General features: G+C 42.4%; 1 protein-coding gene across 2 annotated transcripts in view; it reads left to right on the top strand.

Moving 5' to 3' along the window:
• The window catches only part of EPHA6 (EPH receptor A6), a 524483-nt gene that overhangs the window by 389404 nt on the left and 120945 nt on the right, over positions 1–14134 (top strand). For both annotated transcript variants that reach the window (XM_086629497.1, XM_086629571.1), the window contains one exon: positions 6466–6574. In XM_086629497.1, the coding sequence (XP_086485623.1) occupies positions 6466–6574 (109 nt within the window). The remainder of the gene's footprint in view (positions 1–6465; positions 6575–14134) is intronic.

Genomic DNA, 14134 nt, shown 5'->3' on the forward strand with positions numbered 1-14134 from the left:
CTGGGCAGGACAGTGCTGTCATGCCCTCTCCAGTTTACTGGTTGAAACACTGTCTGTGCTGCTTCAGTTATATAGGATAAAATTAGATACATCATTACTAGGAACACCCAGACATTTTGGTATGGTTATTAACAGTGGTGCATGAAGCAGAAAGAAGGCTATAGGAGTAATGAAAAAACAGTTAGTTAATCATGCTAATCTGGTTTTTGGGGAGCACCTTCACTTACTGACTGGCAGACTGAGACAGCCATTGTTTAGGGAGCATATTGTTGAAGTCTTCTCCCTGCTACAGAGACCAGTAAATGGAACATCTAAAAGAGTAAAATTTGTACTTTCTTTGTGAAAGGAAATGGAGTTACCTAGAAAAGTCAGAAAAATTCTCTTCAAGGAAGCCAGGATGGGTGAATGGATGTTTTCAGGGATTTCTTCCGCTGTTAAAGCTAAGAGGCTGCTGCTGGGAATGTAATGCCTTTACAAAGCATAGTAACTACTGCTTTTGACCGTGTTCCTTATTGCCATTTTATTCAGTCTCTCCGTTTCAGCACCTTACAGGCAAAACACTTCTAGCAAAGCTAACAGGGTTTCATACACTCCAGCACACACGTGTACCACTGCTGTGGCTATAAATTGAACCATAATCTCACTCGTAGTTCCTGCTTTTATATATCAGGAGCAACAACTATCTGAGTCACCACAAAAATATCCGGTCCTTCCTAGGACAGAATAAAATATATTCTGAGAATTATAAAATAATTCGTCCCAGGGCAAACAGACTTTAATCACTGTTTTCTCTCTCCCTCTCTATTTCTCTCTCTCTCTTTTTCTGTTTGGTTGGGGTTTTTTAATTTAAAAAAATCAGTGATTGGAAGCATTCCTTTTTTTCCAGAGGGATTTTATTTTACTATATCACCTTAGAGGCCATTGTGCCTAGAGGAATTTGTAAAATACTGAACAATTTACAGCTGTTAGGCAGTGTAATATTTTCATGCTGTAGGTCTCTTGTTTTAAAATCAAGGGTGTTTTCCATGTCAGCCTTCCTGTCATTAGGAAAAAAAAAAAAAAATCTGAAAAGGAGCTAGTTGGCTTGTTTCAGAAGGGACCTAAGGGGCAAACTAACATGTGTGCAGTGTGGACTAGTGCTTGGGCTGAACCGAGTGATAAACATAAGCACATGATGATTTTTAATCCAAAAGCAACGTAGACTTTGTATGCTTTGAAGGAATCATATTAACAATAAAAATGAAAAAAAAATTAGAAGTCATAATAGAATGCCTATTAGGTATTTTATAAATTTGAGGACTGTGAAAAATTAATTGACCTGAAACCCCGATCTTGATGAAACAATAGCTTTAATTTCTTTACCATAGACACAGATGGTGACTTTTTTGTATTGCTAGATCTACTGAATTCTTGCATTCTTCCTCCTCTTTCCACATCCACAAAATGAATCTTTAACTTTTCAGCCTCAAATCATGCTATTTTGGATTTGCCACCTGATGTGACTTAGACCCTGAGCTCCGCTCTTTCCAGAACTCCAAAGCTCAAGAGAAGGGTCCTGATTCATTGATTCTGATGGAGGTCTAAGCACATTATCTGGTTCATACCACAACAGAGAGGATGTCCCTAGGATTCTTGAAAGTATATCAAATTGCCAATGCAAAATGGAAATTTATTTTTGTTAGAATGTTTGATGTTTTGACAAAAGTAAATAAGTTACTGGATGAAATGAACAAACAAATGATAAGGCAGATATCTCATATTTAGAAACTGTCTTGCTGGATCTCTTCCCACATCTGCTTAGTCCTACTGCTCATTCAATAGTAGTCAGCACTGCATACCTCAGAACATCTAATTTCAATCTTCAAGTATTTCCTTACTATGTTTCATATTTTAAGCCATTTGTTCTTCAAATTTGACTTTGTCCTATCCGATTTCCCTACTGAATGTGCCAGAAGCCTCAGAGACTTTACTTTTCCTCTGCATTTCCTAAACAAGAGCAACATCCTTGCTCAGATCTCAAACTGCTTGCACAGGCTTTCCATTCCTCCACTGGCCAGAAAGCTAATGTTAGGGGCAACACTTGGAAGAAAGCTTTTCAAGTGAATATGTACCAAAAAGTTTTACTTCCTTACACTAGTGATGGCATTATTTTTCCCTTTTAAAAGTGCTTTTTAAGATTACATTTCCATTGCCTCACCCCTTTCCCACATTCCCCCTTAGCTTGGAGCCCATCAGCTCATGGAAGTACAGGAACTGCAGCACTCCTGAAAATGTAAAGGTTACTCTAATTAGACTTTATATTTTTCTTTATTGTTCTTAAGCACTGTTGTTTACAATGCCTTGTAAATCCATCTGACAGCCAGTTCCTGTCTATTAGAGCTCCAGTTCACACCGTCCACATTTATCTATCTTACAGCTACTCACTATTATCTGTCTAGCTGTCTTTCTGTCACTTTTTATCTTTCACTCTGCTGGAAGGTCCGCTACCTGATAGATGTCAAATTGAAATAACTAAAGGATGTAGCTAAGAGACAGAAGTGAGCTGTCATTAGGGCTCCCAGCCCTTTTGTACCAGATATACAACCTTTTAAAAGATTTTGGAGAAATTCGCTCGAAGAAAAGAAAGAACAGGGCTGGAAGATTCTCTCCCTCTTTCATCTTCTTGCACCATGACTAAAAGTTCTGCACCATTTCTTCCCAGTGAGGAAGTGAAGAAGCCTCAGGCTATTTCCCTTCAGCCCAGAGAGGAGGGAAAGTACAGCTCCTCCTTGACACATTTGGATCCAGAGAGGAGCTGAGACAGGTCATGTATATAAAGAGTAGGTGGTGGGGACAGAACTGACACCAGTTGCAGGCTGGATGCAGATGATTTCTGGGCATGGCGTTAAGCAAGGAAACTGGAACGGTGCAATTAGACACTTTAAATGTCATTTTGGGCATATAAACTGAGTTAAGCATGAAGAGTAACGGGAGTGAAGATATCTAAATATCTGAAGATTATCTTGATAATATGCTCCTGGGTAGATGCATGATACGTGCTGCAGTTTTAAAATCAAATCAACCACTTTGACTAATCACATTAGTTGTAGCTACAATGTGTTTGGAGAGTTCCGACACTCAAACATTACAGTGTACTATCTAATCACCTGCTGGGATAAGTAATGAATCCTCCCTTTTTCTTGTCTTACGCTACTTATTTTTTAAAGTATGTTTTTGTCAAAATGAACTTACTGAATAGATGGGCAGAGAGAATGAAACATGCTACCAGACAAAACAGCCAGCCCAGTTAGATAGGCACTAAGCTCCCTTATGCGTCTTAGCATTGCTAGTGATTTATATAGTCCTGTTGCACCAGCACTTCCTCACCCCCTTGCCTATCAACTTTAACTGTCAAATGGAGTATGGCCCCATATATGATACAGCCACATTCATCCCGGTGATCACAGAGCTACTCATTGTCCCTGCACTGGACAGATTTGGGTGGGGCATGGTTGGCAGATATAAAACCATGCGCTGAACAGTGCAGAGACAACAAAATACTGATTTCAGCTATATGAATGCTGGCCAAGTTGTCTACCAAATTAGATTCTGGAAAAAATGCTATGTTCTTCTATAATTAAATGCAGGACTCCAGTATGTACACCCAAAGAGATTAAATAAGGTTGCAGGAACTTGCTTGGCTTTACAACCTATCATAATTGGTTTTTAAACTGAGGGGTTTTTGTCTTGCATAATCGAGAATAGTCCTGAGGAGAAACAGGTCATATACAAATATATGCACAGCTGATGGAGAGAAAAAATGAAGGAAGGAAAAGCAGGAAATAACAAAAAAGATTCAAGAACATGCACAACAGAAACAATACATGTTAAAGCTCTTACTATTTACAACTTGAACTTTATCTTAAGAGAAAGCTGGAGAAATGAGGAAAGAACAGAGAGATTGAGGGACATGCTGAATTTAATTTAGAATGGCAAAATGCTGTGAAAATTGTAATGATTGAGTGTCACTGATTACTATGGTCTCACTGCCTACATAGTGTTTTATGGAAACTCTTACCTGCATGTGAGGAGTCTGTGTATGTGCGTACGCGTATGCTTATATATGTGTTGTTCACTGCACTGTGCCCTTATTGATTTCTAGAAGGATCACTTCAGGTGAAAATAAGTGTTTCCATCATTTTGCCTTACCTGCTTCTCTGTCAGTTTTTAAGAAGTCCACATTTTCCAATTATATTTGTCTGTCATTTGATGTTTTTATCTGACAAGTAAATTAAGGTCATTGGGAAGTTTCAGACCTGAAAGCCCTTCATAGTGATTTGGCTACTCGAAAAAAAAAATCCTAATATATTGGACTCTGGCACCTCTTCCAACACAGTAAAGTACAAACAAGAGAAACAGAATGATCACTTTTTAGGTATGTACAGTCTCACGTAAAATTTATATTGCTTAGTGGTGGAAAGAACTAAGTCTCTTCTTCAGGAATTTGACTCTGGTTCCTGATAGAAAATATATGTTATTAAACTGGTAAATTGCATTCTGTTTTAGCTAAAACACCAAGAAATAGCAGCTCCATTCAGCAGAAATTATCCATGACGTGACTTTCTTCATCTCGATAGCTGCAGAGTGCTGCTTTGAACCATGGAATCAGTCCCTACATTTCCATTGTTCTCATGAATAAAGGCCCTGAGTTGTCTTCTTGGCAGTTAGTGTCTGTTGAAGAAGACCACAGCTAGGTTATCTAAGCCCGTGGTTTGCTTTTCTCCAGCTGAATTCACTGGTTTTGCACAGTTCTTTTTCCTATTTAAAAAAAAAAAAAAAAAAAAAAAAAAAGAGGGCTGCAGTTTTCCCTCTCACTTCCATTGCAGAAATGGGAAAGATCAACTCGTTTAAAACCTCCTCCTCCATTTACAACTTCAAACTGTGCCTGGCTGTAACGATCCTTGCAACACTAAGCACAACCCCTGCTAGTCTGAAAATAGTATTCAGCATTTGATTTGGAGAGCCTGTTATTATTTGCATTGTTACTGGTGTGGCATGATATTTGTTATGTTGTAGTTTTCCAACTAAATCTGACCCTGTGGAACATAACACAATGCAGAGCTAGAATCCACTCCCATAATATCACCAGATGCAATTTTGGAGATTAGCTATTCAGTGAGTATTTGCTACATCATTTATAAGAAGATGTATATATTTAACTTGTCTGTGGAGAGCTTATGACTACAGATACTGAATGCGTTGTAATTTACTGCCTGTGCATATCTCCATTAAATTATATGGACAGAAACCTAATGGCAGAGATTTAACAAGTTGGTTTTGCTGAAAATTTGACATAAACTACTATTGTTTTTATTTGCTTTACTACTATTACAAAGCCAGTTTACACTGCTAATTTCTAAACCACTCACAAATATGATTTCGAAGCCAACTGTTTTTCTTGGAAACCACATTTTAAGAGGCTTTGGGCAGCAACGTGTGCATTGTATTGGGCTTCATCAACGGCAAAGTGAGAGCATATAGCCTGCTGAGCTTTCTCTTTGCAGCGACCGAGGTGATTTCCCTAAGCTTTAATCATCTGGTGACTAAAGAAAGCTGAAGATTTTGTTTATAGAACAGTTTGCAAGTTTACAAAATCATAGTTGCTTTCCTGATAAATAGAAAATTTATTTTCTTTTCTACATTTCCTACTGTTGTCAGAGGTCATTGAATAGAATTATTTATTCTTCTTTCAGAAGAATATTATGTTTGGCATGGAAACGGAAAGTAAGGATTAGGTAAACATCATGTGGTGAAAATGTTCAAGTGTAACTGAGTTTAAGAAATAAAATCTTGCAGCGACAAGCGGGGAGATAGGGAAAAAACTGAGCCTAATTCTTTTTCTGCTCATGTAGTAATTGGACAACTGGACTGTAAGTAGGTACTTTGTCAATGTAAAGATTTAACATTATACAGAATAAATTAATAAAAAGAGCAAGTGTCTAGAGACCAGATGATTTCAGATGATCTTTTTTAACTCCTAAATGTCCTACAAAAAGCAGAGAGAAATACATGAGGCATAAGAAAATCAAGATTTTTTTTTTTCAACTACAGTGCTGCCAATCACTAGAACAGGGAGAGAAGTTCTGAATTAGATGCAGGATTAAGCTAAATAAAGCTAAAGAAAAAATGTGTTCTAGTTTTGTGTCTAAAATCCTGTCATATTCAAACTTCGGTAAATTGCAGGTGTCTGATAAGGCCAGCTCCTCATTTTAAAAACCTGTAAACATCTTCTCCTCTTCATCATAGTTGGGACATGGATTACCATTTTTCACTTCACAGGTGCATTCGCATCTGATGTCTTTGCTAAGCACCAAGGAAACTATTACAGAGTAATTGCAACATTTGACCAGTGCAATGTTATTACCCATTCTGCAAGAACCCTGGGTGATGGAGCTTTAACCTCTTTTCTTTGTGCTTCTCTTTCAGCTTCTGATATGGCTGCGGAGCAGGGACAGATTCTTGTAATTGCCACTGCTGCTGTTGGTGGATTCACTCTCCTGGTCATCCTCACTTTATTCTTCCTGATCACTGGGAGGTAATTAACTCTACACTGTTCTCATTTACCCAGGGTCAGAGTCATCCAAAACTAGAATTTGGGAATAATAGTGAAGTAATTCATCACATTTTCAGTGCTAGAATAAGAGTAAGGCATAGCGAGGTGAATGTCCTCTTTATTCAGCACCGCTCGTACTCACAATTCTATCGTGAGTGTCGTTTTTCTTAAAAACCCAGTTTGGAGAGCTAAGTGATTATGTGAAAGCAGGAAATAGCTTGGCTGTTTTTAAAATAAGTTTCTGGACCTCTTTCCTGCAGAGCATGAATTTAAAAATACAACGTACCTGCACCCTCAAGGCTCTGACATTAGAAGACAAAAAAAAAAAAAACCACAAAAAAACAACCCACAGTATTTTTTACAGAATCTCATAACTCTCAATTGCAAAGGTTTAGAGGGTGTAACCTTAGGACTTTTGATGTCTTGGGGTTGGCAGAGTAGCTTGCTAAAGGCACTTGAGTGGGCAATTTTTTATTACTTTCACTGTATTAAATTTGTAGGGAAAATCATACACAATTATGTATATGTTTTATATGCACATTTCTGCATCTATTAAGAGAAAATATAGGGCTTGCGTAATGAAATTAAATTAAGGAAAACTTTACTCCAAAAAACTAGATTGATTCTACTGCCTGTGATATCACTGGTTAACAGAAAATAGCTTTCCGAAGGTCCTGGTTTTTGCTTTTTGTCTTTTTATTTAAATTAGATTGAAGATATCCCAATTAAACCTACATTACAGCAGTACTGTTGCGCTGGCAGGGGAATTCACCAGCCTGGACAATGATTCTTTTTTATAACTACCCTGATTCTTATACTTACAATTCTTTTACTTCAATCCACCTTCCTTCAGTTGATGTGTTGATCTGGATCAAATAATGACATTATGCAAATTGGATGAGAAAGCATTTTGATTTGAGCGGCCAGATGCCATGCTCGATTACGCGCTGAAGGCTTTAAGGGAACTCAGAAATTCTGATTGAACTTGCTAAAAATCGCACGTAGAGGTCAGAACATCAGTCCTTGCTGTAGCTCAGATTCCTACGGGCACCGCTGCTTCCATGGTGCCTTGTTCGCTTTTTCACTGAGCCTCTGGGTGTTTCCCGTGTGATTTCAGGACTTCACGTGCTTCCACCAGGAAGCAAAGCAGAATTTAAAAGGACAAAGACAGTATGTCCCTGTGAGGATGCCTGAGAAGTGTCAGTGGCACCACAGTGCTGCCATGGATCAAGAAGGTCTAAAACCAGACTGATACTCTGTAGAGGTATGGGCCTTTGAGCAGAGGAGTCAGACCTGTAGCTCCTGCAGTGAGCTCTGTAGTGGGGGTTGTGTGGGCTCTGGCCCCTCTCTACCCTTTGCCCTTCTCCCTCCTTCAGAAGCATAAAAGAGCCAGTGGAAGAGCCTCCATGTGAGGAGGATTCTCCGTGGAGTTTTCTTCTTACCTGGCTTGGGTACAGAAAAAGTCCGTAATTGAGATAAGGAAGGTTCTGCACTATTCCTGCCCTGGTTTAGAGTCAGCGTTCACACTTAGAGAAAAGATGTTACACTGACTCCTCTGAATGTGATAATGGTGATCACAGATGGGGCTGATACAGTAGACGGTGGCTGCACTTTCAGATTTGTGATTTTCTGTTTTGTTGATGTAGCATTACCCCTAACTTGAAAAGAAAGTGAAGTCCTACAAGTTTATTTGCAGTACCCTGGCAATCGAATCTGGCACTAAGTAGCCACCATGATGTGATTAATAATCTGTCCACTAAATAATAAAACCAGTTAAGAATAGCATTATATTGAAGTTAATTGGAGCAGTTAACATCAGAACATATTGTGACCTTAGATAATCTTAGAGGCTAAGTAAATATTCCTACAATCGCTACAAACACTAACAAACAGTAACTTCTTTCAGAAGAGAGAGGAATTATTCAAAGACAAACTTTCAGAGGAAACGAATGTGCGGAATCCTTACATGGAATCCTGAGACATAACTCAAACACTTCCTTTAGAAAAAACTCACTAAACTCAGGAATGAAAAAAATATGGCAATAAGTTCCTTTCTGGGTTTATTTCTCCTGTTTGCTTATGTTAGGGATATCAGGGATTCTCTTAGCTTTCTAACATCTTACTCAATGGGACCATTTCAATTATGTAAGATATGAATTCATCTTGAAGTGCTGCTTAAATGCAGTGATAAGAGTGTATTCTGCAGAAGACAGAGCAAAAAAGTTTGAATAAATACTCAATTTACTCTAGGACTGGAGGCAAATTTCTGCGTGAAAAATGAGATTGGTACCCTACAGATGTGCTCTGCTTCGCTGTTTAGAATTAGCAATTTGATGAGCTGTCGAGTCACAGGGCTGCTGATGAGTCTATTCATAGTGGAGAGGCTGGGTTAAATGAGCACCTGCCTCTGCACTTCGCTGAGTGATTATCCACCAAGAGCAAGCAGGAAGCACGGCTGTCAATTGCAGATAGAAAAATGAAAGCAGCAGAGACTTCGAGGCGCAGGATATGCGGTGAGACGGAGGTCTTGGCTAAATTCCAGGAAATGCGGTGTTAAAGCTCAGTGTGATTTATTCTTATCATTACAGAAATTATTCCTCTCCGATTGTTCTGTAGCCAGCTCTAATGGGGAGTGGGGAGCTGAAGCTGGAAGACTCCTCTGCTGGTGATTACTCACTGGCTTCTGTAGTCAAGCTTTGGGGCCATATGCATACCTAGGAGGACTGGGCAGGGTTAAAGCCTTCTTTCTTTGACTGTTCCCTTGGCCACACACTTGAAGTGGAAGAGCTTGTGTTCAGTGTTCTTGGCAGTTGGTACCCTACAGACCAGTTGTTCAGGTCCTAAAAATGCCACTGGTGTGCTTCGCGGTCCCAGCAACTGGTGTACGATCTAAAGAAGCTGAGAATCCACTGGTTGCAGTTTCCCTCCATAAGGGCTCATAACCATGAAAATAAGTGCCTCACAAGTTATTATGACAGCTTCAGAAGTTTCTGCCCTTCAGCCGTTCATCATCACCTCTGTAGCAATGAGTGAATTTGTGAGTGATCTTACTCTGTTTTGGTACTTTAAATGAACCATTGAAATGAGGTGGGTGTGTTCACATATTTCTCATCTCCATTGTTAGTATTTTACTAGATATATTATCTATAACTAAGGTTTATTTTATTTTATGAGGCTGGTAATGAACACACAGAGGCCAGTCATTTTTTCAAGCTGGTCTTGGAACTGAATGCCCGTACACTAAAGCATGACAGCCCTTAGCCTAGCCCTTAGATCAGAAGATTTCCCTCTAAATTATACTTCTTAGGCTGTTCAGCGAGTGAGAAAGAGCTTTAAGACCAAGAGCAAATATTTTGTTCTTTCTTGACTGAAACCTACTCTGTGACCCTCTGAATGAGCATTAAGAGTCCTGCAGGCAGGCAGCAGTCAGGCTGGGGGAGACTTTGTTACAGGGAACCTGAAATCTTGCAGCATTTTTCTCCAACATACCCTTGCATTGTCAGGTAAGGTTGCTCACAATTCATAAAGATCCACAGAGTTTGGTGGTGTTTGCCAAGGATTTGCAATTTTGTAGCAATCATACAGGCATATGGTTAATCATCATATTCTTGTAGCAGGCTACATGTTGTCTATCCTTTATGATAGCTGCTATCTTAGAAGAAAGAATAAGTCAGCGCCAGGCTCAGATTGCACAGAGCTACTCAGGAAAAAAAAGTGGTCCTGATGTGAAAAAATGTTTTATTTTTTCGTGAAATGTGGTGAAGTCATAGAAACTATTATCTTATAAAGGAAAGGGAGAGGGACTTTTTACAGGGGTATATAGTGATAAGACAAGGGGCAATGGCTTTAAACTGAAAAAGGGCAGATTTAGATTAGATATAAGGAAGAAATTCTTCACTCTGAGGGTGGTGAGGCACTGGAACAGGTTGCCCAGAGAAGTTGTGGATGCCCCATCCCTGGGAGTGTTCAAGGCCAGGTTGGATGAGGCTTTGGGCAACCTGGTGTAGTGGAGGGTTTCCCTGCCCATGGCAGGGCAATTGGAACTAGATGATCTTTGAGGTCCCTTCCAACCCTAACCATTCTATGATTCTATGATTCTATAAAAAATTCTCAGGAATAAACAAGAGGAGTTAGAAGTGTGTGCACCTGCAGGGCTATGATCTTATTGGCATCATGGAGGCATGGTGGGATGAATCCTATGACTGGAGCATCAGAATGGAAGGATACAGGCTCTTTAGGAAGAACAGGCAGGGGAGACGAGGAGGCAGTGTTGCCCTCCATGTCAGTGGCCAGCTGGAGTGCATGGAGGTCCACCTGGGAATGGATGAGGAGCCAACCAAGAGCTTATGGGTCAGAATTAAAGGGAGGGCAGGGACAGATGACATTGTAGTGGGCGTCTGCTACAGGCCACCTGACTAGGAGGACTGAGTGGATGAGGCCTTCTATAGATAGATAGGAGCAGCCTCACGTTCACAAGCCCTGATCCTGATGGGGGACTTCAACCACCCCGATATCGGTTGGAGGGACAGCACAGCAGGGCATAGGCAATCCAGAAAGTTCCTGGAATGCATTGATGATAACTTCCATCTCCTAGAGATAGAGGAACCAACAAGGAGAGGTGCTATGCTGGACCTCGTTCTCATCAACAAGGAGGGGCTGGTGGACAATGTGAAAGTCAAGGACAGCTTTGGCTGCAGTGACCATGAAATGGTGGAGTTCAAGATCTTTACAGCAGCAAGGAGGGAGCACAGCAAGCTCACTACCCTGGCCTTCAGGAGAGAAGACTTTGGCCTCCTCAGGGATCTGCTTGGTAGAGTATGATGGGATGAAGCCCTGGAGGGAAGAGGGGCCCAAGAAAGCTGGTTAATATTCAACGATCACCTCCTCCAAGCTCAGGAACGATGCATCCCAACAAAGAGGAAGTCAAGCAAAAATGCCATGGATGAACAAGTAACTCCTGGACAAACTCAAAAACAAAAGGGAAGCCTCCAGAGGGTGGAAGCAAGAACAGGTAGTCTGGGAGGAATACAGAGAAATTGTCCAAGCAACCAGAGACCAGGTTAGGAAAGATAAAGCCCAGATAGAATTGTATCTGGCCAGGGGCATCAAGGCTGACAAGAAAAGCTTCTATAGGTATGTCCACAATAAAAGGAGGACTAGGGAAAATATGGGCCCTCTCCAGAAGATAACAGAAGATCTGATTACCGGGGATATCGAGACGGCTGAGGTACTCAATGACTTCTTTGCCTCAGTCTTCACTGCCAAGTGCTCTAGCCGCACTGCCCAAGTCACAGAAGGCAAAGGCAGGGACTGGGAGAATAAAGAATCGCCCACTGTAGAAGATCAGGTTCAAGACTATCTAAGGAACCCGAATGTGCACAAGTCCATGGGACTTGATGAGGTGCATCCACAGGTCCTGAGGAAGCTGATGGATGAAGTTGCTAAGCCACTCTTCATCATATTTGAGAAGTTGTGGCAGTCCAGTGAAGTTCCCACTGACTGGAAAAGGGGAAACAAAGCCCCCATTTTTAAAAAGGGAGAAAGGAAGACCTGGGGAACTACAAGCCAATCAGTCTTACCTCTGTGTCTGGCAGGATCTTGGAGCAGATCCTCCTAGCAACTATGCTAAGGCACATGGAAAAAGAGGAGGTGATTGGTGGCAGCCAACATGGCTTCACTAAGGGCAAATTGTGCCTGACAAATTTGGTGGCCGTCTACAATGGGGTTACAGCATTGGTGGATAAGGGAAGAGCAAGTGATGTCATCCACCTGGACTTGTTGTCGTGGTTTTAGGCTGATCCAGCAACTAAAACTCACACAGTCTCTCCTTCTCCAGTAAAGTAGAGAGGAGAGGAGAAAAAAAAAAAAACAAACAAAGGGACTGAGTTTTGAGACAAGAACAGAAGGAGCACCCACCAACCATGGTCCCGGGCAAACCAGACAGGGCTTTCTCAAAGCAAAAGAGTTTATTAATGATTACTTAGAAGGACAAAGGGAAACAAAAACCGATTACTCGAGAGGACAGAAAGAAACAAAACCAGATCTTAAAACCGACACCTTCCCCCCCCACCTTTCCTTTTCCTCCCGGCTCTACCTCCTCCCCCCAGCAGCACAGGGGGCAGGGACTGGGGGAGTGCAGGTCAGTTCATTCCATGCTGTTACTGCTGCTTCTTTCTTAAAGGAGAAGGAGTCCTTACACCCTTTTCCCCTGCTCCAATGGATCCCCTACCCACGAGGAAAAATCCACAAACTTCTCCAGCGTGAGTCCAGCCCACTGGAAACAATCCTTCCCCACAGATTGCTCCGGTGTGGGCTTTACCACAGTCTCGGGTGGTAGCCACTCGCTGTAGCCACTCGCTCCGGCGTGGGTCGTCATGCAGACTCCAGATGCCTCTCTGCCTTGTCGTGCATCCCAACACGACCATCCTCAGGCTCAGGCATCTTCTCCCCACGGGCTGCGAGTGGGTCGCTGCTCCACCGAGGCTGTCCTGGTTGCAGGGGGGCCGCCTGCTATCTCACCATCAGCCTCAGGGGAAACTCGGCTCCGGCACACCTCCTCCCGCTCCATCCTCACTGACCTGCTGTCGATGCGGCTGTTTCTCTCAGATCTCAGTCCTCTCCAGGTGAACTCAGCCCAGTGGGCACCCCGGGAGTGGGGTGCCCCCGAGTTCCCCAGCTGGTTCCGCCGCCGCCATCCTCCGTGGGCGGCGCCGGCCCGACGCAGGCAGCTGCCCAGCCGGGAGCCAGGGAACGGGGGCAGCACCCTCCTCCCTTCTCTCCTCGCTCCTGGGCGAAGCACCTTTTCCGGTCCCTTTGTCCTGACTTAAATAGGGCAATTCACAGAGGCGCCCTATTGGCTCAATCCCGAGGGGGATGGCAGTCTGATTTGGTGGCCAGAACTAAGCCTAACCCGGTTCCAAAACCGGGGAGGTCACAGGGACCAAAACCCCTCTCCTGCCACCAGAACCACCCCCCGCTCCACATCAAACCATGACAACTTGTCCAATGTATTTGACACTGTCCTGCACAACATCCTTGTCTCTAAATTGGAGAGACATGGATTTGACAGATGAACCACTCAGTGGATAAGGAATTGGCTGGATGGTCGCACTCAAAGTGTTGCAGTCAACTGCTCGATGTCCAAGTGGAGACCAGTGATGAGTGGCGTTCCTCAGGGGTCAGTATTGGGTCCGGTGCTATTTAACGTCTTTGTTGGTGACATGGACAGTGAGATTGAGTACACCCTCAGCAAGTTTGCTGATGACACCAAGCTGTGTGGTGTGGTGGACACTACTGGAGGGAAGGGAGAGAAGCTCAACATGAGCCAGCAATGTGCATTTGCAGCCCAGAAAGCCAGCTGTATCCTGGGCTGCATCAAAAGAAGCATAGCCAGCAGGTTGAAGGAGGTGATTCTGCCCCTCTACTCTGCTCTTGTGAGACCCCAACTGGAATACTGCATTCAGCTCTGGCACCGCCAACATAAGAAGGATATGGAGCTGTCGGAGCGGGTCCAGAGGAGGACCACAAAGATGATGCAAGGGC

This window comes from Tauraco erythrolophus, chromosome 1 (genome assembly GCF_009769465.1).
Source record: "Tauraco erythrolophus isolate bTauEry1 chromosome 1, bTauEry1.pri, whole genome shotgun sequence".
Classification (NCBI taxonomy): Eukaryota; Metazoa; Chordata; class Aves; order Musophagiformes; family Musophagidae; genus Tauraco; species Tauraco erythrolophus.